The sequence below is a fragment of the Aulonocara sp. 'chitande type north' Nkhata Bay genome, linkage group LG16 (assembly GCF_057382095.1).
Source record: "Aulonocara sp. 'chitande type north' Nkhata Bay isolate Kocher_YH1m ecotype deep benthic linkage group LG16, A_spYH_male_GT1.1, whole genome shotgun sequence".
Lineage (NCBI taxonomy): Eukaryota > Metazoa > Chordata > Actinopteri > Cichliformes > Cichlidae > Aulonocara > Aulonocara sp. 'chitande type north' Nkhata Bay.
This window is the reverse complement of record NC_141359.1, coordinates 9467713-9495639: the sequence shown is the minus strand read 5'-3', so window position 1 is coordinate 9495639 and position 27927 is coordinate 9467713. Positions and strand designations below refer to the sequence as shown.

At 40.5% G+C, this 27927-nt stretch overlaps 1 protein-coding gene across 2 annotated transcripts; it reads left to right on the top strand.

Annotated features, from left to right (window-relative positions):
* The first annotated feature begins 32 nt into the window (after positions 1-32).
* Positions 33-27897, top strand: cryl1 (crystallin, lambda 1). 2 transcript variants are annotated; one of them, XM_086266888.1, is made up of 9 exons: positions 33-344; positions 1100-1207; positions 2730-2856; positions 6889-7050; positions 10560-10655; positions 11137-11235; positions 21372-21480; positions 25560-25666; positions 27390-27897. In XM_086266888.1, exons 1-9 carry the CDS (start codon positions 319-321, stop codon positions 27489-27491), a joined length of 936 nt encoding a protein of 311 aa, XP_086123014.1. In that variant the 5' UTR covers positions 33-318; the 3' UTR covers positions 27492-27897. The 2 variants fall into 2 exon arrangements, with proteins under 2 accessions (XP_086123014.1, XP_086123015.1); XM_086266889.1 differs by having other exon boundaries at positions 35-272.
* The last annotated feature ends 30 nt before the right edge of the window (positions 27898-27927 follow it).

The window sequence follows — 27927 nt, the reverse complement described above, 5'->3', positions numbered from 1 at the left end:
CCTAATTGGTTGAAGTTGCGCTCGTTCGTTGCTAGGATACACTACAACGCTACAACTTATTTCTTCTTCATATTCTCAAAATTATTTTTAAATAATTACATACATAGTATTTATTATTTATAAAAAGTTACAATTAATAGTTTGTGGGTTTCTTTATTGCTCATTTCAAGCAAAACAAGCTTTGTGCGCTCGTTTGCCTTCTTTGGTCCTTCTAGGTCACCGTACAACACGGTCAGCGTGACTGTCAAGGTGGGCGGCGCAACAGAAAGCTTGTAAGTTAAGTTTTAGCTGGTGTCAAAACATTATAACGTTTCTGACATGAAGATTATAACTGTGATTGGCAGGTGAGCGAGATAACAATGTATTTTGCGTTGTAAAATGATGCAACAGTGCTAGCCCTGACCTATATTCATGAAGGTGAAACGAAAGTTGCTTTGTTGAATGAAAAACTGGTTGAAAGCTGTAGTTTGCAGTATCAGTGCATGTAATTTTATTTTGGTGACTGCATTGTGTGCATCATACTGTTGCTCACGACATAAACAGGACTGTTCTGAATGAACGCTTGTCTTGTGTTTTCAGTCAGAATGAATTTGTGAATAATCCTGTTTATTACAGACACGTTATAAACCTTCACGACAGCGTGAAGGTTTATAGCTGTGTGATTTTAGAGGCTTTAAATTGAACCTGTCTTCTGAACCCTGTTCATTAAACATGGCAGTGCCTCTGAAGTGACCTCTCTTAAACTTGCAAAGCAAGCACTGAACCTCACAGTTCTTCACTTATGTTGCCATACGTTTTAGGGGGTAATCTTTGTGTGTTAACATTGCAATAATATTCAGATGGATGGCGAAGGGATTGAGAAAACATTCACAGTGGATTTACACTTCACTTCTGGTTACATGTCAAAACATGACAGGAAGACAGGAAAATGAAGCTGGTGTCAGCAAGCAGACAGGCACACTGTCAGCACTTTACTGCTGTGTGATTTTACTGGACTTTACTGAAAAACAACATTCAGCCCTTGCTTTGATTTTGTTTTTTAAGTCTGCTTATTGGGGTTTATGTTTTATGTCTGTTACCATGTGATTTTCTTCCCTAGTGGGCTGATAGGCCGCTCCTGGGCTATGTTGTTTGTCAGTGGAGGCTACAATGTGAAGATCTATGACAACCAACCAGGACAGTCTACCAAGGCCATCACAGAGATCAAGTGAGTTCTACTGCTCAACTTAAAGACCCATCTGGGTTACACAGACAAACTTCTTCAGTCTTAACTGCATTATTATACCTCTATCGTCAACAGAAATTTGTTTTTAACCCAGATGTAATTCTAAGTAAAAACAAAAACACACACACACACACACACACACACACACACACACACATATATATATATATATATATATATATATATATATATATATATATATATATATATATATATATATATATATATATATATATATATCATCAAAAATATAAAAATATACATTACAGAAGCTAAACTATTGTCTGGTGCCTGCAAAACCTAAAGGAAACATTGACACTAAGGGCTTCTCTGCCCTGATGAGTTAGAGACAGTCTGTCTAAAATGTAACCTGTTCTTCCTTTCAGTGCTTACAGAGAAGACATATATGAATACCGCATGATCAGCAGTTGGCTCCTACTGTGAGCACATACGAATAAACACATGTTCACAGCCTGGCTATTAGTGGTTAAACATTACTGTGGAATGACGCTGAGTTTTTAATGAAAGTGCTGTAGAAAGTCACAGTGCCTTAAGCTATAAAAACCTTAATACCTTAATCTCTATACCAGTATTTCATGAATGTAACTCTCCCTCTAAGTACATGCCACTACCTATCACTCAGCCCGTTGGAGACGTATTTGTTTATATGAACAGTAGAGGGTGTCATTGAATTAAATTTCAGGGGCCCTTTGTGAGTGATTTCCTGCTGAACAAGCTAGACTGCTCTCTGTTGCGTGCCCTGTTTTCATAAACCGTCACTTAGTCTAAATTACTTTAATTTTTTTTCAAAGGAAGATATCTTCCTGACTCATGTGATACAGTGTTATGTAACTGCCACATTCTGTAACATATTAAGAGAAGAGTTGAGTAAGAGCAAAAAGGTGGTGGTATGTACTCCACACCTTAAAAGTGTCATCACTGTTACTGTTAAGACAGCGTAACAGGATTTGCAGCAGACTACACGCTCTCCTTTGAAACCTGCACCTCATTTTAGGTTGTCAGACCGATCTATAAACCAGAATATTTATTGTTTTATTATTCTTTTCTGCATGAAAGGCCAAAGTAAAAAACATATGCCTCGTTAGAGAAATTTGCACAATACTCCAATACAATGCATACTTTCATACAGTCGGTGAAGTTGGTGACATACTCTACCCCCACTGAAACTGTGCTGAGTGTCTGAATCTTCTTTGCTGAGATGGAAATGTGTACAGAGCAGACACTTTAGAATCTCTAGCTTCTTTGTAGCAGCATCCATATTTGAAGCATTGTCTGCTTTGTGTTATATTAGAACCACTTCTTTTGGCTGATAATAACACACCTAACACATCTGTTCATTTCTTCCAAAGTCTTCATTCTACTACTACTTATATAATAAGCCTGTGGTAGTGATTCTTTTCAAATTGAAAATGTCATGATAGAGGGCAGTTTGTTCATGCATTATGTGTGTGTGTGTGTGTTAACTGCAGTTTCTGTCCCTCAGGAAACAGCTGGTGGAGCTGGAGGAAGCCCACATGCTGCGAGGGGAGCTGTCTGCTGCGCAGCAACTTGCCCTTCTCAGCAGTTACGATGACCTGTCTCAGGCACTGGATGGAGCCTTCTTTGTGCAGGTAACACAGACCGCTGACAGAACAAATACATGCTGTTATATCTCGTTGGCCCAAATCGTAAAACCAGTGGAAACAACATTGCTCTCTGGTGATTTGTTTATTTTTTCGTTAACCACTTGCTCCGTCACACACGTACGGACATTTGTTTTGTGGATGTTGGCAGACTTTGATGAAACACGGGGCTTCTCTTCACTGTGGTGTGGGTCTTTTCAAAAGTATGTGGTGTGCGACTCAGTGGAAACACTGTAGTTTTTGTTCATTTATTGGTTCACATAGTTTAAACAAAGCAGCATTAAAGGAATGGTTACTACACTCTCAGGTCAATACGTTCTGGCTTTGTTATTACACATTTACCCCCCAAGGAGGGGCAGCATAATTTCATTTGACATATTCCGTGACATTCTCACGTCACATTTTGAACTTAGACTAATATCCCTAATCCCTGTCGTACATAGGGTTGTGATATCATACAGTAATATGGAGATGTTTTGCATAATAACACTTCAGTTCCTTCAGTTGCTTAACACGTGAATTCCAAACTTTTTTGTTTCTCTTCATTTACTAGGATAGCTTCATAGTATATCAGTGGTCAGTACATTACTGGGCAAAAAAACTAATGCATTTACTTGTCCTTATGGGTAAATGTGATTGCATTGTGATTTCAGAGTCACCTGAGATTTGTATACACCACATAAAAATAACTGCATCAACATAAGACACAAAGCACACACTGTATACAGACACCTTTACTCTTCTTCTTGGATCTTAAGGATGACTGTGGCCAGAACAGTTAGGCAACCTGTGTGTTGCTTGTGTTCAGAAGTTTGATGGCTTGGGAAGTAAAAGACAGTTTGGACCTGTTTTATGGGGGAACATTAGCACCATGCAGGTTTTAGTAGTTCAGTGGAGGAGTCAAATCCTCATATCACTCACAGTATTTGCCTTGCTCCATAAATAGTCCCGATAAATGCTTGCTGAGCTTGGTAATGCAGTTCCCGACATCTTACTAGAAATTGTTACTGTCCTTCTAATTGCTTGTTTTTCTGCACCTCAGAAGCATTTTAGAATCCACCTTAAAGGATAAAATGTCCTCAAAAATATGTTCTGTGCTGTCTCTCACTACACAAGCAGTCAGTCCAAGAGTTGCATTTCAGTCTGCCAGCAAACATAACTCCAAGGTACTTGTATTCAGTCGACTTTCCACTAATAAAGGTGGGCAAGGATGATGGTAGATTTTGAAAGTGAGACTGGCTGGCCCTCTCTCAGCATGAAGAACATGGAGCCTCTATATAGAGGCACAGCTAGGAGGAGGAGAAGATGATGATTATGATGGTTGTTATGAGGTCAAGCCCTCTGAGCAGCTACTGTCAGTCCATCAGTGTGTGAACTGATTCTAATGGCAGCATGCACATATAGAGTACATGTCTGTCATAAAGGAGGTAAAACCGAGGTATAAATTTTTAACTCTAGGGATGATGAATATAATGAACCTGTCAAAAAATGAGTACTGAGAGTTCACACTAGTTTCTCTCTTTATTCGCGGTTCAGTAGCAAGGAATGTTTTAACGTTTGTTAAGCAACTCGTTTAACCTGATGGCTAAGTGGTTAGAGGACATATCACACACTCTTTCATGCTTTTAGCTACAAATTCATGGTTGGACACCAAGCTGGCTGGTTCTTTGCTGCGTGTCATTTCCCTGCGCTGCTAACTCACACTTTCTGTCTGTCACCAAAGGCAAAGTCATAGAAATATAATGGCTTAATATAATTGCAATAAAGGAATATGAACTGAGTAATATTGATTACTCATTTAAAAATAGCCCAGAATTAATCTGTTATTTATTACAGATTTAGTTGTTTACCTTGAATCAGAGCAGCTTTCTCAATGTGACCATAAGAATTTAGTCATTTGGCCAAAGTAAAATGCTTTCTAAAAACCTTGAACATTTCAGAACTCATACGTTTTATAATCTGTTGAGTTTTCCTCTTTCCTCCTGCATTGTTTGTCTTCGTTGCGTCACGATGCTCACCTCAGCCAGTCGAGTCTGATGGCTATGCTCCCTGAGCCTTGCTGTCAAAAAGAGACTTTCGATTAGTTTTTTTTCTTTTGTTCATTTCTGTAAAAATGTTCTTGAAGGAAATTGTTGAGACATCTACCATACAATGCAAAATGCTTCTAGATTCTTGCTGTTATTGCTATTATAAATTGTAAAGTGGAGCTTTCCTTTGACAAGAAAGTCAGATGGAGTTTGTTATAAGAAGTGTTGTCGTACTAATGAAAGACGTTTCATTAAAAATCACTCATCTATGTCAAATTATAAATGAGCACAAACACACAATCAACTGTGCTTATCTAAACACAGTCACAGTCACTTAAAATACAGTATGAAGTCAACCTTTTATGCCAGAAAAATGCTCGCCAGCTAGAAACTGCTAAAGTAGACAATGGAGCTCTTCTTCACAGTAGATGTGATCAGAGTGCACAGAGGCAGGTAGAGTCAAATAAAATCAATACTCACTGCGCTGAGTTCCTTCCAACAAGGAACAATTGTGGACTCAGGAACAGGGAAATGCTGCTTAGAAATATGCAGTTTCCCGAGAGCACCGTTAGGTACATACGTCCTGATAGCATGACATCATCTGACCACCTGTAAGTTTCACTCTACTATTGATCTGGGAGAATATTTACGGGAGGCTTTATTAGTCACTTGGCTACAGATCAGTAACTTGCCTAACTGTTTTCTGACGATTAGTGTAAGGCTTGGTGGAGCAGTGGGAGCAGACGTGAAGGGCGCTTAAGCACTTAAGCTGTCCAGATTTCTTTATATGTTCCTTTCATGCACAGAAATAGGTTAGTGTGGCTTGTTTACAATGAAGTTTGGCCAGAACTGAAGAAAACTTGAGCTTTGAGAAAGATGCAGAACTGGAGACAAATGATAATGGGAATAGTCCAACTTACAGATGACTAGAAAGAGCTACTTTTGACTGCTCCCTTATTCCCAAAGGTTTCGTCAGAGGAGGTAGTTCTTCATGTTTGATTTAGCAGATTTTTACAACCAGATGCTATCCTGACACAACGCCACAGGGATTTGTGTCTCTGTCAGGGGTCATACTGGAGGTCTTTTCCACATCAGGAAATGCCAAGTATTCACTTATTGGTGTTTCTTATTAGTATAAGTTAACATTTACACACATGAGCCTGACCTGTCATGAGCGTCCATTCTATTTAAGGAAACTGAGGTTTGAGGCCTGTGCTGTTCCTAGGACTCAACTCTGTTAAAAGACTCTGATGTTGTGCCTGGAATCACTCTTTCAGTTTGGGGGTTACAGCTCCCAACTCCTGTTGCCACTGGGACCACTTTGGACTTTAACAACTAAACTAAACTAAAAAACAAACTAAAAAAAATTATATTGTCATTAGAATTAGTGTAGATTAGGTTATTGCTTGTGTTTTAGCACAAATCCTTTTAGCAGAGCCTTTCATTATAATGCGTATATGTGAGGTATACTGAGGTTGTTCAGCCAGTTTTTGCAGTTTTGCGTCCAGGATGAGAAAGATTGCAAATGAAGAGTACTGATTTTGAGAGTCACACCTTTTCATCACTGTGAAGTGACGTTAAGCAGGTAGTTTAAGAGCCAAACTGGTTTAATTTCCGTGTTTAAGGTGTTAACTGCATGACTTTTAACACATTTCCCTGAGTACATTCCCCAAAGCTGTGGACAGTGGTAGATTCAAGTTTAACACTAAGAAACAAATATTAAATGTTTCTTTATTGTTATGATGGTTTTGTCTTTGCTATTGTCAAAGAAAGGTTGACATCAGAAATTACAGAGTCAAAGCAGCAGTTCATCCAAATTATAGAAATTAATAGCTGTAATAAATAATTTGATTGTTGCTATGACTACATGTTCCATATTCAGTGGGATGCTTCACTGACTTTGGGTTGAGATAATGTTTACTTATAGCATTATAGAAAATAATATTTGGCTTTCACACCTTACCTGCGTTTATGTATTTTTTTGTTTTCCCAGGAATGTGTATTTGAGCAGCTGGAGGTAAAGCAAAGCATCTTCCATGACATGGAGCGTTTTGTGGGAAAAGACGTCATCCTGAGCAGCTCCACGTCCTGCCTAGTGCCCAGCAAAGTCTTTTCTAAAGTCCAGAATAGGAGTCGCTGCCTCGTCTCTCATCCGGTTAGTACTTCATATGCTCAGGCATTTCCAGGTACTGTGGTGTAAACTGTACACAGTGTGTTAACCTGCACGCCAGCCCATAATTCATCATCAGTCATCTACAGCCAGGTCTGTAAGTTTCTTCACAGTGATATGGTGCACAAACTCAGTGAGCTTGAAATGAAGCAATTAAAATGCGGTTAAGGTGTTGATATTGACCAAAAAAATTGCATTAATCATTAAGAATTACATACTTATTTTGTAATCCCTCCATTTTTACAGGCTCAAAAGTAATTGAGTGTGTAAATCATGAGCCCATTCATTGGCACGTGACTTGTTTTATGATTATGTTATGACAAATTAAGGAGATAAAAGGAATAGAGTTGAGTCCAAGTGTTGAATGAGTATGTGGTTGATGCTCAGTGGTGCTCTCAGTAAGGAGTCCAAAGACATGTCGATGCAAGTGAAGGAGGCCAACATTAAGCTAATAATCCCACTTCTCAGAGAAAAAGAAAAAGCTTTAGGAGTGGTAAAAAAAAACAATCTTAAACATTTTTAAAAAGAAGAAATCCTCTGACCAGCTCTGTAAAACAAAAGGCCCGAAAGAACATGTAGAAAACTTCAAGGGGATGATGACAGAATTTTTTCCATGATTAAGACAAAAACTTTCACACAACTAGCTAAGGCAAGAAAAAATCTCAAGTATCTTTGTCAAAAGCAAGAGAGGCCTTAATGAATGTAAATACAGTGGATTTACAGCAAGAGATAATGAAAAACCACTGTTTACACTCAAGAAGACCACTTTAAACTTTGCCTAATAGTCTCTAATAAAGCCAGACTAGTTCTAGAAAAAGATTCTTTGAACCGATAAAACCAAGATTAACTAGTAGAAGAACAAAGGGAAGTGCATGAGGAAGGGAAGGCACAAATCATGATCCACACCATACCACATGATCTGGCAGGCATGGTGAAGGCCTGTGAATGCAAGCTACTGATTATTTCACAGTGGAACAAGTTAAATTTCAGTAAAGCTAAACAAAGAGATCTAGTTCGGTTGAATATGAGATTGGCAAAATCCAATTCACAAGGGATCACTCTGCATTTCTGATGAAACAGAGAAACTGAACAAACTTAATTACAAGTGGAGATGTAGCACAATGCAGGATTTTTCAGCAATAATCAACATTTTGAATGATCAATGCCAAATATGTATATAAGGACAGTTTTATAATTCAGATTTAAAATGGCACAAAATCACAACAACAGTCACATCAATACACTTTGAAAACCCCAACAATAAGGCAACCCTATGAGCAAGCACCTGGCAACAGTGGGAAGGAAAAACACCCTTTTAACAGAAAACAACCCCATGCAGAACCAGGCTCAGGGAGGAAGACACACTATAGAAGAAAGCCAAGTGAGCTGACAGCCATGAACTACATGAACCACACAGGGTCAATTGTGTGTTGACTGTCTGATAAATAGATTACCTTAACAGGGGTCAGGGTCATGACAGAAAAGAGGGAGAAGTTTGCGAACGAGGTTCGATTACTGAAGAGAAGCAGGGAAATGATGAGAGATTGAGACAGAGAAAAAACACTTTTGAACTGGGAAACGAAGGGATTTCATTGTGAAAAATGTGTGTAATTGCTAAATGGTTATGAAAGTATTTTTATTAGCCTTCTGACGTCTGACTTGTGATTGGTGACGAGGCTAACTCTGATTCTGTGTTTGGGAGAAAAACAAGAAGAACTTTCTTGTGGGAAAAAAGAAAATAGTTTTTTTTATGTGTGTCAGTTAAAATTATTTAGTTTGTTTCCTGATTGCCAAGAGAATAAGTTGGAGAACAATAAAAAAAAAACATACTTTCACAACAAAGGCTTGGGATCAGGATAATTACCAGTGACGAGTTAGACCTCACAGTTTTGAAATCCCTTCACCTAAAGCTGAAAGTCTAGACTTCAGTCACACCTTCTTTTGCTCCCATACTGAGGCAGATTTGTGAGTTTCCATTGAAGTACTAATGGATCTGGTTATATTTACAGGCTATCCCAACCACAATCAATCAATCAATCAAAGTAAATGCATCACAACAAATTTCGCTTACAGTATACTATGAATAGCCAAACACATTAATGGGTCAGAACAGCTGAGCACTTTTGTTTATACAAAACATTGCACAAGGATTACATTAGACTTACATTTAGTTTATCCATGCAGAGTGTTTCTGTTTAGACCTGACCGTACTCCACAACATACTAGTGACATCTGTTTACAAAAACATTGAATGCTTTTGTTATGACTGGTTTATGATATGAGCACGCTACCAACAACATGACCTAACTGATGGAGGTAAACATGGTTCACCTGAACTCATGAGCCAGATGGACTTGTTTATAATTTTTATCTTCTAGCTGTTTCTCTCCCTGCGTTTCTTCTGCTTGCTCATGTGCTGTGGCAATGATGTTTTGAGGATATCAGTAAATCAAGCATGTATATCATGAGCTTTTCTAAATCATCAGTGGTGGAACTGTATCACTGTAGATGATTGCCTTCAGTGTATAAAAAGCCTTTTATGATCATTTTTGTCTCTCTAGATTGGAAAATATGAAAGCTGATTGTTTTGTGGTTGCTTTGAGCCAAAAAAATTAAAGGATTTCTAAAATTTCTGTAAAGACGAGTGGTCCAAAATCCCTCCTGAGATGTGTGCAAACCTGGTAACCAACCACACGAAACCTCTTACCACTGTACTCGCTAAGAAGGGCTGGCTAGTTCTAAGTCATGCTTTGCTTGGGGATCAAATTGTTATTTCACTCAATGACATTCAAATAAATTTACAATTTTTGTGTAAATTGAGCATTAAAAACAAACATAAAAATTAGAGATTGTTCAGTTTGCTATACGTGAGTAAACATGATATGCCCATCTTTAGACTAACCTTTGAATGCTACAGGTTTTGCTGTTGGAAAGCGGTGAGGTGGCTGCTTTTTAAATAACTTGTTATCATTGCCTAAAACAAGCTGGTGGTAAATGGAAGCAGCCAAACACATAGACTTTCTAGATATTTAAACTATGCAAACAGGTGGTTTGATGAAGCACTTTTGTTTCTGTAAATGCTGACTTTAAGAAAAAAGTGAGGGTCAATTAAAGGTCAATTTGCTTCACAGGTGGTGGAAGCTGGTGGAAACACCACCACTGGTGTAAACGGGCCAGATGGGGAGCTGTATAACCTATAGTTTACCACCGTGCTTAATTTCTGTCTCAATAAACATTTTTGCTGTCCTTAATGTGTCTAATCATTATCATCATTTTAGATTGTCAGTCTTAAAGCTGTAATGAGGATAGCGTACACTGTAGTAAGCTAACACCGTATCGAAGTGCTCTGTCATGCACTGAGATGATACTTTCACTGTTGGAGGACGATGATGAGGCAAAATCAACAGTTGAGTGTCCAGCTTTGTTTGTTAGTACTGCTTTCCTGAAAATTGAAGTAAACACAACATAATATGTGTTTGTTTTGCTCTCCCCAGGTAAACCCACCCTACTATGTAAAACTGGTGGAGCTGGTACCTCACCCAGAGACAGCAGCAGCCGTTATGGACACCACCCATGCTCTGATGACCAAGGTACAAATCTTACACAAACGATTACACATTTCTGGGCCCTGTTATGCCCGAACTTGTTGGACAGATTTCAAAAGAAATCAGAATAACCAGTGGATTAAGAGCACGAGGAAGCCAAACCCCATGCTATGATTAGGAGACCAATACTGCTGTCATACTATGTATTAAGTGCTGGTGATAAGCCTAGCTCCTAGCTTTCTTTTCACATTAGTTTGACGTTGTTCTGGCCATTTTCAGTATTTGACAGTGTGTCACAGTCTCGAGTACAGCTGCTACACCACAAATCTTAACAAACAGTTTGTGATCATGTGAATGATTACATACTTTATTCCAAGCAAGTCTCAACAAGCTTGTTTTCTTAACATGAACAACCAGTGGCTTCCTGCAACTACTAAGCTTCATGAATGAAGCTGTATTATTCATAATTGTCTTGTAGGATCTTTTGCTGCGCTTGGCTTGACTTAACTGATTTCTCCTGACGCAGGTTGGCCAGGCACCTGTCCTTCTGAAAAAAGAGATCGATGGCTTTGCCCTAAACAGAGTTCAAGCCGCCATTATTGCAGAGTCATGGAGACTAGTTCAGGTTAGTGTTTTCTGGGCATGTGGGTGGGGAGTTGTGTTGAGGAGCCAGTTTTTCAAAGCACTACCAACTTCAAGCAAGGTTAGTCATGAATATGCTTTCATAACCTTTGTGTTCAAATGCAAGAAAATGCTCATAAATATATGACACTAACTGAATCTCCAACAAAAAAACCCTCATTGCTTTACTGCTGCATTGCTAAAGCTGACTTCTAGGTCATAATGACGAGTGTTTTTACTTGTTTTTACCTCTGGACAGGAGCGCCTCAGTCTCAGTCAGGTTTCATGTGGCTGCTGATGGTTTTGTAATAGAGGCAGGAAAGAGGAAGCCCTTGTCAGCTCACCTCTTCTATTATGTCCACAGTCTCCCTCTAAAAAGGAGCACAATGAGACTAAATGAGCTTTAGCCTCTGATGACAGGCACTATTACGTGGTCACTCACTGAGGAAAAAGCTTGAATGATAATGAGAGCGATGGGAATGGTGACAATCACGGCTGATGGAATGCTAACTTGAGACGTATACTGTGTTACCCGAACTGAATTCCCATGAAGAGTTTGATGTTGGCTTCAAATATAGAACCACAGACATCAGAAGCACCTTAAATGACCCCCTCCATTAAATAATGCAACATCAGATGCTTCCACATAGTTCTGAACTTTCACACGTCTTCCACGATTGTCTGTTCCAAGTTTCTCGCTTTTGTTTTTTATGTCAGTGACTGTTGTTGTAGTAAAGGTGTCCTTAGTAAAGGACTGAATCTGTGCTTAGATTTATATAGTGCCTTTCCAGTCTTACTCAAAGCACTTCATTCTTTGCACTTCAACTACTTTTATCTTCCTCGCTTTCAAGGCCAAGTTAGAATCACCAGTCAACCTAACATGTATGTCGTTAGACTGTTGGAGGAAATCAGAGTACCTGACAGAAGCCCACGCAGCCACAGCAATGATGACAGGGGGGTGCTAACCACTACACCACCATGCCACCCATGGCTGAAGTGACAAAATAAAACTACATTTCCCAGGGTAGATGATTTAGGTTTAAAGGTCAGTTAGATATTTACATAAAAACTGTTTTCTAGTAAAGTAAAAGCAGCTGAAGCAGGCCCGCATTAGCTAGAAAACGATGATGTCAGACAGTGTTTGAGCTGAGGAACTTAAAAAGATGCACATCAGTCATCTTGTGTTAGATCCATTAATGCAACTAAATGCAATTCAGGCTTTCACTCAAAGTGATACATGAATGACATTAGAACCGACTTCCTAAGATAGCTGTTGGGACATGTTAAGCTGTCATCAATGGAAATCAGCAGAAATTAACAGCCGCTCTGCATTGTTGCTCACAGACCTGTTCCTGACAGGTGAGTAGGCAGCATTAGCATAGATTTAAAGCTACAAACCCATTAGGAGATAATACCAGGAGACATGGCAGTAGTTACTCAACTGGTTGCAACTAAAATAAAAATGAGTTGCCATACAGCTGAAATGGGTAAAAGGAAACTGGATAATCACATTTTGCTTTGTAATAGCAGGGGATTGGATGGATTATTAAAAAGCTGGCTCAGAAAGAGCAGAAATCTATTTTAAGTTACTTGCGTGACTTTGCACATGATTCAGATTTGTACACTTGAGAAAGACGTCTCTATGACATTAATGAAGGATAAATGCATTAGGAAAAATGTCTTCTTTAGTAAATTCGTAGGACTGATCTGTCTTGTGCATTTGTATGCTCGAAAAACATCAGTTGATTGCAGTTTACTGGTAACGTAGATGAAAAAGTGTGTGCTTGTTTATTTTGAGTCTGCACGAAATTGGTTTCATTTTATGTTGTTGCCAGATATTACCAGTTATTTAAATGGGTACACTAATAGTCTGTGCAAGACTGGACTGATTGATTGATTGATTGCCTTTATTTGTCGCTTGCAGTTGACCTGCAGCGAAATTGGACCTTTCCGACCATACATACAATACACAAACATCACATTGGGGAGACAGGTCAGAACAGGCAGCATAAAGAAAACAATGAAATGCATAACACAAAAGGGCAGTCGAGAAGGAAAAAGAAACTGTGTCCGGGACGCCGCAACTCTGCGCATCCAAAGCTGATCCGCCGTCTGCATCGGATGGCAGGTGTTGGATTCGTGGAGGGGGTGTGAGTGTGTATCTGTGTCAGTGTACATGTGTGCATGCGTGTGAGGATGTGTGTCCTGTGTTCAGCCTTCAGAAAGTGTCGTTTTGCCCAATTAAGCAAATATAAACAGTCCACAGCCTACGCAGATGGCCTTGAGGAATCTGGGCGAGAGAGTCAGGGTAGAATTTTTTGTTGTTCTTGTCAACATCGTCCAGCTGGCACCGCTGAGAGGGGGGGAGCAGGTCTTAATGTCCATTACTGGTCCGGAGGTGTATCAATTTCCCGTTGAAGAGCCGTGAGCTTCTCCAAGACCTTTCACATATTGCTTCCATAGGAACAGTCTGAGTACTCACAGCCCCCCCAACGCTTCAATCATGGTGGCTAGCCTTGTGTGGTTTTGAAAAGCTGTAACTGCTTTCTTCAATTTCCGTGCCATTACTATGTTTATTTGTCATTTTTGAGGTTTTACATATCAGGAAGAGAAGCAGGCTTCATGATTTGCCTCACAACAGAGCTCGTTGTTTGTCACAGCTTTAGACTTTGAGAAGCTCTTAAGTGTTTGGATTGTTTTTCTTGCTTTGACGGTAGCTTTTTGGTTCAGCAATGATCCAAGAGGGCCTGCAGACAGGTAAAAACCCTTGATTGTTCAGTCATTTTTAAGCCCAAGACCGTGACACTCCCTGCTGAGAATAACGTATTCTCAGAATTAAAACCTCCAAGTCATACTTCCACGAAATGCAGCAGAAGCCACTCTTGTGCCTCTGTGCCAGCTGTATTGCAACATCTGTAACGAAGCATGTGAAGTTCATAATTTTACACAGAACTGTGGCAGGTCAGACTTGTACCTAAATGATATTCTTTATTGTGTGCACATCACCACCGTGTGAGAGGCGAATTCCCCACCTCCCCACCCCAAGGGCACCCTTAGACCTTAGCTGACAAAAATGCCACACTGCTGTTAAAGGTGTTGCTCTATGGAGGCCTATCTCCCCCCACCACTCCCCCTGACGCCCTCAGACATTGGTGCATTTTTGGTTCTTGGTGTCCAGGGCTGCGCGCTCAGGTATGCACCGGGACACTCCCGGTGGCTGCTTGTCAGGACCTGGCACCTGTGGGTCGGTCGGGCCCCTTCGGGGGGTGGGGTGCCCTCGGCCTCTGGGCCTGGGGCTCGGTCACTCTGGCACAGCTGGATGCCGGCGGAGCTCACGGGCACGTTACTGCAACCCCCTCTGGCTTCTGCTCCGCGGCTGCTGGGTGACCCCTCATTTGGGGCTCTCCTCAGCTCTTTCCGGGAGAGTGGCATGGTTGCCCCTCTGTTGGTTTTCCTTGGACTCTTGCACTCTGAGGGTTTCTGGATGTCTGGAGCCTGGATCTCCTCCATACCTGCTTCATGCCCTGGAGGACGGGGCTGTGGCTCCCCACACCCTCTAGCAGATCGTTACATGAAGGAACTGTTTGAATACAAGCGCGTTCATGCTCACAGGTTTACACACGGGTGCTCACAGACACAAACTACACCCTTTTTGGCTCCTACCTCAAAGCACACTGTGCGCTGTCGATCTTACATGCTGCACAATAATATACAATATTTAGTATTTACTGTTATATACACATGGATTATCGCGATGATGTTGTTTATTATATTGCTCTCTTTCTTGCTTCTTTTCTTTTCTTTTTTCTCTCTCAACAGGTGATCCAGGTGATTGATATATATATATATATATATATATATATATATATATATATATATATATATATATATATATATATATATATATATGTACTTTTTGTCCCCCCACCTCTTTTTTGTTTTGTGTCCTTTATCACCGTTGATTTTTATCCCGGCTGTTTTTCCTTCCCTCCCTCTCTTTCTTTCTCCCTTTCCCTTCCCCCAGTCATGTCTGTCCCGTATGTAACAACTGAAAATAAAATGAAATGAACAATAAAAACAAAGGTCAATCAAATGGACCGATACGGTAAGGCCGGGAAGGTCCACTTGGTAAAGTAAATCTGTTGGGCATCTTTCTTGGCCTTTAGACAATAATTCTGATGGCAAAGGAACCAAACGGGACAGGCGGGGAAAAAAAAGGTGTTGCTCTTGCTTTCGAAAGAGCGCCCAAAGTTTATCGCAAAGCAGCCTGTTCACAGTAACATTGTAATGAAAAACGATGCTTTCACACATCCAAAATGATTTTTGAATATCTAAATAACAACAAAGAACATCCATTCTCTTCTATTTATTCAATTCAGAGCCGCAGAGGGACTAAAGCCTATGTCACAGAAATGAAAAATAAAGCAAAATGGAATGTCCGATGTACTGAAATATATAGAAAAGGAATAATTTTTTTTTTAATGAGTGTACGTGATGTGTTGGTTGTATGTTTGTTGTTTGGTTTGACATACTGCGAATCAATTTCCCATCAGGGACAATAAAGTTACCATTGACCATACCATTGACCACTGACCATTAATTTTGAATGTCTAGAAACTGAGCCTCTCAACAGCCAGCGTTTCTGTTCACATGTCGCTTTACTTTTAGACTTAACTAATTTACAGAAATGCAAAAAATAGAGAAGATAGATGCTATTTTTAGCTGTATTTATTTTGATTTTTTTCACAGCAGACTTACATACATTTTCAGTTTACACACACACACACATACATACATATATATATTAGGGGTGCAACGATACACAAAATTCACGGTTCGGTTCGATACTTTGGTGTCACGGTTCGATATTTTTTTGATACAAAAAATGTTCATGCTTTTTTAATTTGTCATTTATTAAAATTATAAATATATATTTTAACTCAAACGTACAGTTTTTAAATTTAATGTTGCTGAAACAACAAAGGGATAAAATAATAAATCTATCTGATCGAGAAATCACTCATCTTTGGAAAAGAGAGTTTATTACAGAGGAATGGCTCTTTCCAAAATAAAAGCTATACTATACACTTCTTCTGGAGTATATTCCCATAAGGAGAATCATGTGCTAACGGCTGTCTAATGACTCGGGTAAAGTTTGTAGCATGCGTGCTTGTTGTTTTTGTCTGCTTCCACTTGTCTTTGCACTAGGATGATGTCGGAGTAAATGTGCAGTCATATTCGTTGTGTTCCCACTAGTGCTGTCAGCGTTAATCTGAAATGACGTTAACGCCACAACACGGCAAATCTCCGTTAGCGAGCTACCATGGATCGCCCTGTGCGTGGGGCTGGACGGCGTCAACACGTTAACGAGCTAACTGCGCTAACGCAGTAGTTCCCACCCATGTAATTGAGCATTGCGTGGCACATGCGACATACTGTTTTACTTTGGTCCATGACGCGCTTACCTTCAGGGTCATATTTCGCTGAAGACCAAAATAGTTCCAAATGCCAGATATGAATGAGGGTGGGGGAGGTTCAATTTGCCATGTTTTAACGAGCTTAGCTTCTGTCTTGCTAGCTTGCACTGCGCTCAGTGGATCTGCGCTAGACAGTGCAGCCTAGGCGGAGTAGTCGAACGCAGATCCACTGAGCTCTCAACACAGACATCATCGTCAGAAGAAAAGTTGATGAAATAAATTTAAAATTTTGTATTGTTCGATACATATGCGTACCGAACCGAAAGCACTGTATCGAACGGTTCAATATCGATACGAGTATCGTTGCACCCCTAATATATATATATATATGTATGTATATATATATATATATATATATATATATATATATATATATATATATATATATATATATATATAACACCCAGCACGCCCCTGCGTGCGGTTTATCCTTCAAGCTCGGGTCCTCTACCAGAGGCCTGGGAGCTTGAGGGTCCTGCGCAGTATCTTAGCTGTTCCCAGGACTGCGCTCTTCTGGACAGAGATCTCCGATGTTATTCCCGGGATCTGCTGGAGCCACTCGCCTAGCTTGGGAGTCACCGCACCTAGTGCTCCGATTACCACGGGGACCACCGTTACCTTCACCCTCCACATCCTCTCGAGCTCTTCTCTGAGCCCTTGGTATTTCTCCAGCTTCTCGTGTTCCTTCTTCCTGATATTGCTGTCATTCGGAACCGCTACATCGATCACTACGGCCGTCTGCTTCTGTTTGTCTACCACCACTATGTCCGGTTGGTTAGCCACCACCATTTTGTCCGTCTGTATCTGGAAGTCCCACAGGATCTTAGCTCGGTCATTCTCCACCACCCTTGGGGGCATCTCCCATTTTGACCTCGGGACTTCCAGGTTATACTCGGCACAGATGTTCCTGTACACTATGCCGGCCACTTGGTTATGGCGTTCCATGTATGCCTTGCCTGCTAGCATCTTGCACCCTGCTGTTATGTGCTGGATTGTCTCTGGGGCATCTTTACACAGCCTGCACCTGGGGTCTTGCCTGGTGTGATAGACCCCAGCCTCTATGGATCTTGTGCTCAGAGCTTGTTCTTGTGCTGCCATGATTAGTGCCTCTGTGCTGTCTTTCAGTCCAGCTTTGTCCAGCCACTGGTAGGATTTCTGGATATCAGCCACCTCCTCTATCTGCCGGTGGTACATACCGTGCAGGGCCTGTCCTTCCATGATGGTTCCTCGTCTCCCTCCTCTTTCTTGGGTTTCTGCTGCCTGAGGTATTCACTGAGCACTCGGTCAGTTGGGGCCATCTTCCCAATGTATTCTTGGATGTTCCTTGTCTCATCCTGGACTGTGGTGCTGACACTCACCAGTCCCCGGCCCCCTTCCTTCCGCTTAGCGTACAGCCTCAGGGTGCTGGACTTGGGGTGAAACCCTCCATGCATGGTAAGGAGCTTTCTTGTCTTTATGTCAGTGGCTTCTATCTCCTCCTTTGGCCAGCCTATTACCCCAGCAGGGTACCTGATCACGGGCAGGGCGTAGGTGTTGATGGCCCGGATCTTGTTCTTACCATTCAGCTGACTCCTCAGGACTTGCCTGACCCTCTGCAGGTACTTGGTGGTTGCAGCCTTTCTAGCGGCCTCTTCATGGTTCCCATTTGCCTGCGGGATCCCCAGGTACTTGTAACTGTCCTCTATGTCTGCAATGTTGCCTTCTGGTAGTTCAATCCCCTCAGTTCTGACTACCTTCCCTCTCTTTGATACCATCCGACTACACTTCTCCAGTCTGAACGACATTCCAATGTCATTGCTGTATAGCCTGGTAGTGTGGATCAGTGAATCGATGTCTCGTTCACTCTTGGCATACAGCTTGATGTCATCCATGTACAGGAGGTGGCTGACAACTGCTCCGTTCCGTAGTCGGTATCCGTAGCCAGTCTTGTTAATGATCTCACTGAGGGGGTTCAGGCCTATGCAGAACAGCAGTGGGGACAGAGCATCTCCTTGGTAGATCCCGCACTTGATGGTGACTTGTGCTATGGGCTTGGAGTTGGCCTCTAGTGTTGTACGCCACATCCCCATTGAGTTCCTGATGAAGGCTCTTAGGGTCCCATTGATCTTGTACAATTCTAGGCATTCCAGTATCCAGCTGTGGGGCATTGAGTCATAGGCCTTCTTGTAATCAATCCAGGCAGTGCACAGGTTTGTCAGTCTGGTCTTGCAGTCTCGGCTGACTGTTCTGTCTACCAGTAGCTGGTGTTTTGCGCCTCTGGTATTCTTGCCAATTCCTTTCTGTGTCCCGCTCATGTATTGACCCATGTGCCTGTTCATCTTAGCCGATATGATGCCTGACAGGAGCTTCCATGTAGTACTGAGGCAGGTTATTGGTCGGTAGTTGGAGGGGGCCGGTCCCTTCTTGGGGTCCTTGGGGATCAGGACCGTCCGACCTTCGGTTAGCCATTCCGGGTGTCTCTCGTTAACTAGCAGCTGGTTCATTTGTGCTGCCAGACGCTCGTGGAGTGCAGTCAGCTTCTTCAGCCAGTAGGCGTGAACCATGTGTGGCCCTGGTGCTGTCCAACTCTTCATACTGGAGACCCTTTCTTGGATATCTGCCACTGTGATGGTTACTTGACAGCAGCTGTCAAGCACGGTGATGGAGGGCTTATTTTGCAGTCACAGTCAATGCTCAGGGTTTTGTCTTCACCCTGCTGATGGGTGAGCATCATGGACACCCAACTTATTTTAGTAGGCGTGGTCTATCTCGTCCAACCTAGGTTAAGATCTTGAACGAGGTAGTTTGAATATCAGTGACCTAGATGTCAGAGGTCAAGTTTTCTGAAAATCTTGTGAACATGATAATTTGAGAAAGACATCACCTAGGATTTTCATATAGGTACCATACATTTTTCAACAGCCTGAAACTCAACTGCAAAAACGTATAATTCTTTTAATACAATTTAAGTGCCTTTAAAATGTCATTACTACATGAGAAACCTTTGCTTACCTGAAATAGTGAATCCACCTCTGTAATTGCTGCTGGCTGCACCAAAACGTTCCTTTACGCCATGCATCAGAGGCACGCCATCCACAATACTGCTCGACAAAAATAATGAGTTGTGACGTCTACAGTCGTTTGGGAGTGTTTATCACTCACCTAAGGCACTGTTATACTTAACTAAACGATGTGACATACAAATCACCAAACATGAATGGTATTTGATGAGACAATTACTCAAAGTTCCTGCAGTACACGTACATGTACATAGCAGGACAGAGCAGGTAATCACTTACAACAAATTGATGTATTCTAATAGTTTATTTCATTACAAAATACATTGGAGCAGGTGCCAGTTTGGGGAAGCTGTTTCGTGCACCAATGTCTTGAATAATGTGGCCGAGATGGACGTCACCGTTTCGCCTAATTGCATTTTAATGTATGTGGCTAGAGACCAATTGTATATGTTGTACGCCTTATAAGTTATCATTAATTTAAGGATCAGATGTAGTTCTTTGAAACAATATATGATCATTTAACATTTGTATGGCCCTGTAGCATCATCTGTTTATTGAAAATAAAATTCGAGCATGTAATGGATATTTTCCCACAAATGTCAGCAACACAACTAATCTCCTCCACTTATAGTACTGTTTTTCTTTTATAACCATTCACTAAAATAAACACAGTTTCTACCAAGTTACATGCACACGCACACAAAACAGCTCAGTTTGATGTTTCAAAGCAGGGACTTCATCAGGTGTTTTACTTAATGTGTAAAAAATATCTATTTACTGTATTCTTCCTCAATAAATCAAAGCTGTACAGAAGTTCAGCATTAAGCATCAAAGCCTTTGGCCTGACAGTGGTCTTGTGATCTTTCTTACATAACAGGGACCTGCCCTCAACCTTTGCAAACACACACACAAACACACACACAACGAGAGAGAGAGAAAAAGAAAAGAAGTCCTTGAGTCGAGGCCAGAGCTGGAAAGCAGAGTGGCTGAGAAAGCAGCTCGTAGCCCCCAGTGATTACAGTGGAGAGAAGACCCCACCCACCATCCCACTTTGCTCAGATAACAGGCTCGTTGTTGGACGCAGGACCCAAACAAAGACGACCCTGTCGCCTCTCCTCTTGCTCACCATAGTCTCTGTATCTGGGCTTTGATTTCCTCCATGGTTGGCCAACAGGTATCTGTAAACCAAAGTTACCTGACCCATTCTCAGCCAGCTTCCCCTCTGTGCACAATCCTGAGGACACAGGATTGGCTGAATAAGGAAACTTTATATAGCTGGAGTGGCCTGATGGGATCAAAGGGAATTTGGGTTTTCCAGAATAATAGGGAGTTAAAAAGTCATGACTTTGTTGAATTGCTAGGGAAAAGTGTGTGTCCTTCGTATATACTTAACTGTCCCGCAGTCTGTTAGGTAACCATGACCATGATGAACTCAGTAAGAGAAAATACTTAACATGTGGCTCAAAGTTGACCTGCTAGATGTGTGAACTCTCATTACAGATAAACAGATACAGACAAAGAAACAGTTTGACTCCAGAGCTGCTGTTCTGGGATCAGTTCATCAGCAAATATATCCAGAAAACAAAGGGTACAAAACGAATGAATATTATCAGTCGATTCAGTGAAATTAATGTAACTGTTGTTTTTCTAACTTGCGTCATTAGGATGGTGTTATCTCGGTAAAGGACATCGACCTGGTGATGTCAGAGGGACTAGGAATGCGTTACGCCTTCATAGGTCCCATGGAAACAATGCACCTCAATGCACCTAAAGGTAAAATTTCCTGGTTTGTATTCTTTGCTCACATATAAAAACACTAATTCTGGTTATTTTTTAACTGAGTTTAAGATACTTTGAGCATGAATTTTATATAGTTGAACCAAAGAGTTGATGATGTGTTTGTTCTGTTCAATTCTCACAGCAAAATCATTCATTTTTACCAAAAAGCCTTTCTTCATAAGGGAAAAGGAGTTCATAAAATGTCTGTTTATGAAGAGGAAAGTATCATTTATCCAGCACAGTTTCAACTGTGCGGTGTCCAGTTTCAATTAAGATAAGATAAGATAAGATAAGATAACTCTTTATTGTCATTGCACAGTCATACATAGTACAGTAGTACAAGGAAATTGGAAAACTGTCCTACGTCGGCACTACATATAACACAACACGACACGATATGACACATCACAACGCAACAAACAACACAACACAGTATATTAACTTAGTATAAAAAAGAAGAATAAGTGTATGTGTATTGCACACTGTTATTATTGCACATTAATTATTATTGCACCTTGTTATAAATATAAATATTATTATTGTTATTATTTTAAACATTGTTACCTCCCCCCTAAAAAAGCCCAGGGAGGTAGCCAGTCAGGTCAGCCAATCTGCCAATCAGAGTGAATGTACAAGCCATGTATGCTGTGGAAAATTACTGGAACTAACCAAAGCACAGGCTTTTGAGCATCAGCGACTGCAGTAAATGAGCACAGAATGCCTTTGACTGAGAGTAATGAAGGTAATTCACCGCTTACATGAAATTTTCAAAGTGGCACAGCGTTTCATACGTGTCGCTGCACAAAATACATGTAGTGTACCACACAGTGACATCTCTTTGTGTGTCAGAGAGAGAATGAAACCTCAGCTAGATGGAGAATATCAGAGGTGAGTGTGAAACCCAGAGTAACCCTGACTGTGTATACACACACACACACACACACACACACACACACACAGTGTGCACTTTGGCTGAACAAAGCAGTCTTTTGATGGGTAGCGATGAATGCGCTCCCTCACACCAGTCATCCAAAACTCACAGAGCTCACCTCGCAGCCTTCAGACCAGGTGCCAGCTCTACCTGTAGTTACAGTACTGAACTTCTTACTGACTTTTTTTTCTGTTCAGGAAGCATCAGATTCTCAAAAGAATGCTCAGACCTACCCCTGTTGTGTCTTCAAGTCTTTAGATCAGTCCCATCAGATACTGGAGCACTCAGGCTCCCTGTCTCTGTCTGCGCTACCTAAATTTCCTTGCTTTTGTAAACTGTGTGCGTGCACACAGGAGATGCCGTTGTTCTTTGAAGGAATCATCCACTACAACTAAAACCACTGCCTGCAGAAGAATGGCTCATCGATGCATATGATGTATTCAAATATTAATGCAATTTCACAGAAAAGAGCATTAGAATGATGTCTTTTTAAAACACTATCTAGTAAGGGCAGCTTGTCCAACATTCAGCTGACCATGCACAAATTGTTTCATTAGTGTAAAAGTACAGCTAGCAGTGGTAGGTACCGCAAATGGGTGGAAGACAAGTTGCAAACTGGGTGATGTTATGTCCCATATGGAAAAGGAATAGTAAAAACATATATGATTTACTCATGAAAGTGGCCACTTTCTCATTACTTTCATATATTTTTTTAGTAAGTATCCAAAACATACAAGTTTGATTATATAATTTTTCAAGGGATCTTATATCTGTTTTCACTCTTGTATGCTTTTCATACAAGTTTCATACAAGACAGTTACAAACTTTATAAGATTTATATATATATCTTTTCCATATGGGGTAGTTTGCTTCATTTTCAAGGACTGCTGCTGTTATCTGATTGGAGTTACAGTGGTAACATTAGTGTCCCGTCTTTTCTTCTACTGTACAATTAGCCGTTGTGTAGGGGCACAGGGAATAGGGCTCCCTGTTTAGTGAGGCTTTACATAAAAAGATATATAAGAAAAAATTCAACAATAACAGCTAAAGCTTATTTGGGAAAAGAAATAAAGCAAAGGGACTGAAATAACACTAAGATTTTCCTCCCACAGAGGGTGTTTGGTTGAAGGTAGATGATAGTTATCACACTGTCGTGCCACATTAACGTGTCCCACTAGGCTTTAAGTAGACAGTAAGCGTTTTCTAGCTACCCCGTTGTCACATGTTGGATATAAACCTTATTTCCCAAAGAAGTATTGCAAATATAAACATTCACCATATGTTTTCTGGTCGTTGAATAAGGCTCCACTCTTTGAAAATGTGTTGAAAGAACTATTTAAAACTGAGCCCCCTGATCCACCTTAATAACAACCTCATGTGAAGTAATGTAGGCACATCTCTTCCCCCCCCCCCCCCCCCACCTTGCACCACACTTGCATCTCTCTGCTCAAATAAGGTTTTAAAACTCTAGTCTTCACCTATTCACCTACTACGCTTATCACAGGAATGTCAACAAACCATACTGCTGGCCCTCTTTATGATATGTTAAGCCCGGTTGTTGTCATTGTTATGGGACCTGTGTTTCCTCTTTGATTGATCATTAGCTGTGAGAGGTGCTCCTTTTTCTGCGTCCAATCTAGGACACACTACTATATATTTTATCCACAAACATTTGGTTGCAAGCTAGATAACCCAGCAAGCTCATGACATGAACTCTTATTAGAAATAATGCCTGCTGGTATTTTAGGAGAGAGTAGCAGTGAAATTGTACAAACTGTCAGTTTATAGAAAAATAAATCCAAGATCTCTTTAAACTATTATAGGTAGTAGCATTATATACATTAATGACATGTTATTTAGAGGGCAGTGAATACTGCTTCCCATTTCATATACATGGTATGATTTTCATACTGCATAACCTCTTGGTCTCAGGCATTAGTCACATCCCACATTTTTTTATTGTAATGACAATATTTTATTAATTATTCTAACCCTAGTTAGATATAGGGATCTTAATTATATAGCTCCCCCATTTTATTACTTCTGTGAGTAGTAATGTATAGTTGAAGTACGAAACGTCCCTTACAAAACCTGCAAACTTTTCTGTTTCTCTGTCCAGAACTTTCATCATCACACTTAGTAGCTACTAAACGTTCGCTATTGCCCTGAGTGCTTTGTTTCGTAGATTTTTACAGGCTTTAAGCACAGAAACCTCACTCAGTAAATCTTCTGATCTTCAATCAGAAGAAAGCTTAAAGGGAGGTGGAAATGAGGTTAAATAGATTATTTCTCACATTGGCTGAACCTCAAGTGCACCAAGGCCTAGTAAAATAGCATTATTTAGAACTGTGAATCATGCAAAGCTGTTCTAATAGAGTCCAAGAATAAGATTGTGGAGCTGCAAATGAGCATAGCAATCCACTTTAAACAACAACGTGTAATAACGCTAAACAAGGGGCTGGTGTTAGACATTTCCACTGGCATATACATACATGTAGCATACTGGATACTACCCAGTCCTTATAAATACACTATTAAACTGAAGCTTGTAGTAGCAGGCTTCACAAACCCATTTATTTTAAACTTTCACGACAAGTCAGTCAGTGATTAGCCAAAATGCAGTCTGCCTACATCACAAATGAGTCACTATAGGTTAATAAATGAGAGAACAGCTTCAATGAACAGCGCTAAAAGTTAAATTAACACAGAAAGTGTCAAAGCAGGATCTAACTGTTATTTATGAGATATTTAACATTGAGAAAGAGGAAACTCATTACTTAATATTACTGGTTCTGAAGCACTGAGATAGCAGCCCTGCAAATGAACACAGAAATATAGAGGAGCTAGCATGTGCCATTTCTCAAAATATCAAGCATGTGTCAAACGTTCAAACCAGCAGAAGGAAAGCATTTAGACAAAAACAAATTGCCAGTTGGCACCGCAGCCGCACCTATGCCCATCCCCTCACAATCTAGAAATACATGTTTCTTTTTCTGTTTGCAATTACATCACTTTCACTTTGTGTGACATTACTGTCTTTGAATCTTTGTGGTATTTTAAATAAAGATGATCTACATTCATTGTTTGGAATGATGATCGACATGGACTTCCCCATCACTGAACAGCTGTGTCCTCCCCACAGGTTTGGAAGACTACATGAGCCGATATAGTGAAAATATAACAAGGATTCTGTCTTCCTTTGGGCCTGTGCCGGACTTCTGTGGTGAAGCAGCCAAGAGCGTCATTAATGTAAGTGTGATGGTTACAGAGTTGTGTTTACAGTGAAACTTTCTCTCAATAAATACACTCACTTATGATGTAGTGTACATATATATATATATATATATATATATATATATATATATATATATATATATATATATATATATATATATATATGATAAATAAGCAAAGCAAGACATTTGATGCAAACGACATGTGAATGGCAGGAAATGTTTCTCCATTATCTGTATGTATCATTAAGCATTAATGGTGCCTTCACAGATGTTATGCACACCAACAGGTTTTGATTATGTGTGTGTTCTTAAATTGTTATTTTTCTCTTTAGCTACACAGAATTTAGTGTCTGTGATTTCCAAAAAGTATTTCAGTTTTTGGTTCAAGGAGCACTTTTCCACCTTGGACCAGAGAAGCTGTCTAAATTTCTGGATTTTGCGTGCTGCAGCATCAGAATTTGGTTTTCCAGCATATCACAAAGCTCAGATCATCTCAAGCTGGTTTCTTGAACATGACATTGAGTTCACTGTGCTTAAATGACCTCCACAGTCACCAGATCTCAATCCAAGAGAAGACCTGTGGGATGTGGTAAAAGGGGACATAGATAGATGTGCTGCTGACAATCTGCAGTAATTGTGTGATGCTGTCATGTCAGTATGGACCATAATATCTGGTTAGTGTTTCGATACAGTGAAAAAGAGGGTCCTTGTTTTTCAGGGGTGTTCTTGAGACCTTGCAGTGTTTTAATAAAGTGCCACCTGAGCCCCCAAAGAGCAATTCAGCATTCAATAGGCTCCCAAGATTTTTTTAAATAAATAAAAAAAAGTGTGTTAATTCAGATCAAAGACACGGAATGTCTATATTAATATACATATCTTAATTTATTATTTTCTTCATTATTTATTGTGTGTTTAGTTCTGGATGACTGAAATTCAGCAGTTTCTACTCACCTCTGAGCCATAAAGCTTTCTCCTAAGTAGAAATTAATTGGTCACATGCTGTCACAGGCGGTTAATATGTTAGCCACAGAAGGTCATCTTGTAAGGACACCCTGAGCTGGAGCATTAAATAGTTTAAGGTGGACTCGTTTGCCTTCTGTGATCACGAGAACAAGGGCAGCACTGCATGCACATTGATCTGTGCAAGTGTCGGCCCTGGATGTCACTGTTTCAAAGCTAAGACGTTATTAAAAGATTATGATAAATGGCCCGTATTTGTATAGCGCTTTACTAGTCCCTAAGGACCCCAAAGCACTTTACACATTCAGTCATCCACCCGTTCACACACACATTCACACACTGGTGATGGCAGCTACATTGTAGCCACAGCCATCCCGGGGCGCACTGACAGAGGCGAGGCTGCCGGACACTAGCGCCACCGGGCCCTCTGACTACCACCAGTGGGCAACGGGTGAAGTGTCTTGCCCAAGGACACAACGACCGAGACTGTCGGAGCCGGGGCTCGAACCGGCAACCTTCCGATTACAAGACGAACTGCCAGCTATTGAGCCAGGATCGCCCCAAAAGGATATTTAGTTTAGCTTTACGGCTGAGAAGCTTTATTTTAAAATGAACCTACTGTTAAAAATTAGAGACTGTTCATTTTTTCTCAGTGAGCAAACGTACAAATTCAGCAACTGAGAAAATAGTTATTTCCCCCACTAGACATGTCCGAAGTCCTAGATAGCAACCATTCCACTTTGCTCACCTAGCTTTTCCTTCTGTGCCGTCCACAGGAGATGTACGAGCTCATTCCCTGTGACCAGCAGCATCTGGCAGCCAGGCAGGAGAGGAGGGACCAGTTCCTCATGCGTCTGGCCAAGCTGAAGAAGGACTAATAAGCTCAGGGTCCAAACTCAAGAAAAACAACTTAATTAGGTAGAAATGTGATTGTTGAGTTCAACATGTAATGAAGACCTTTTTTTCTTTAAACAGGCATACCTTGACTGAAAAGCAGCACTTTTTAAAATGAGTAATGATCAATCTTCCTTATATGATGAGTACTAGCAGTATTAGAACATAACTCTGGATTGCTACTCCTTATGAATACAATTTTAACCGGTCTTTTGTTTTTTCTAAATCTACAGCACGTTTTAACTTTTACTCTACATCTTGGTTACAAAACCGACTGTGGTAAAGTGTGAAAAACAATGATCTCATTCAGCCACATTAATGGTCTCTTGTGTAAACAAATTTCTTGAAAATGTGAATCAGTGTTTTGATTAATAAAAAAGAACACAATAACGCATTTATGTAATTGTTTTGATAGCCACA

Bases quoted from the DNA above. Each gene is read 5' to 3' on its own strand.
- cryl1 (XM_086266888.1), top strand. From the start codon at position 319: ATGAAGATTATAACTGTGATTGGCAG. The intron at 345-1,099 runs GTGAGCGAGATA...TTTCTTCCCTAG, and splicing joins ATTATAACTGTGATTGGCAG to TGGGCTGATAGGCCGCTCCT. The intron at 21,481-25,559 runs GTAAAATTTCCT...TCCTCCCCACAG, and splicing joins GCACCTCAATGCACCTAAAG to GTTTGGAAGACTACATGAGC.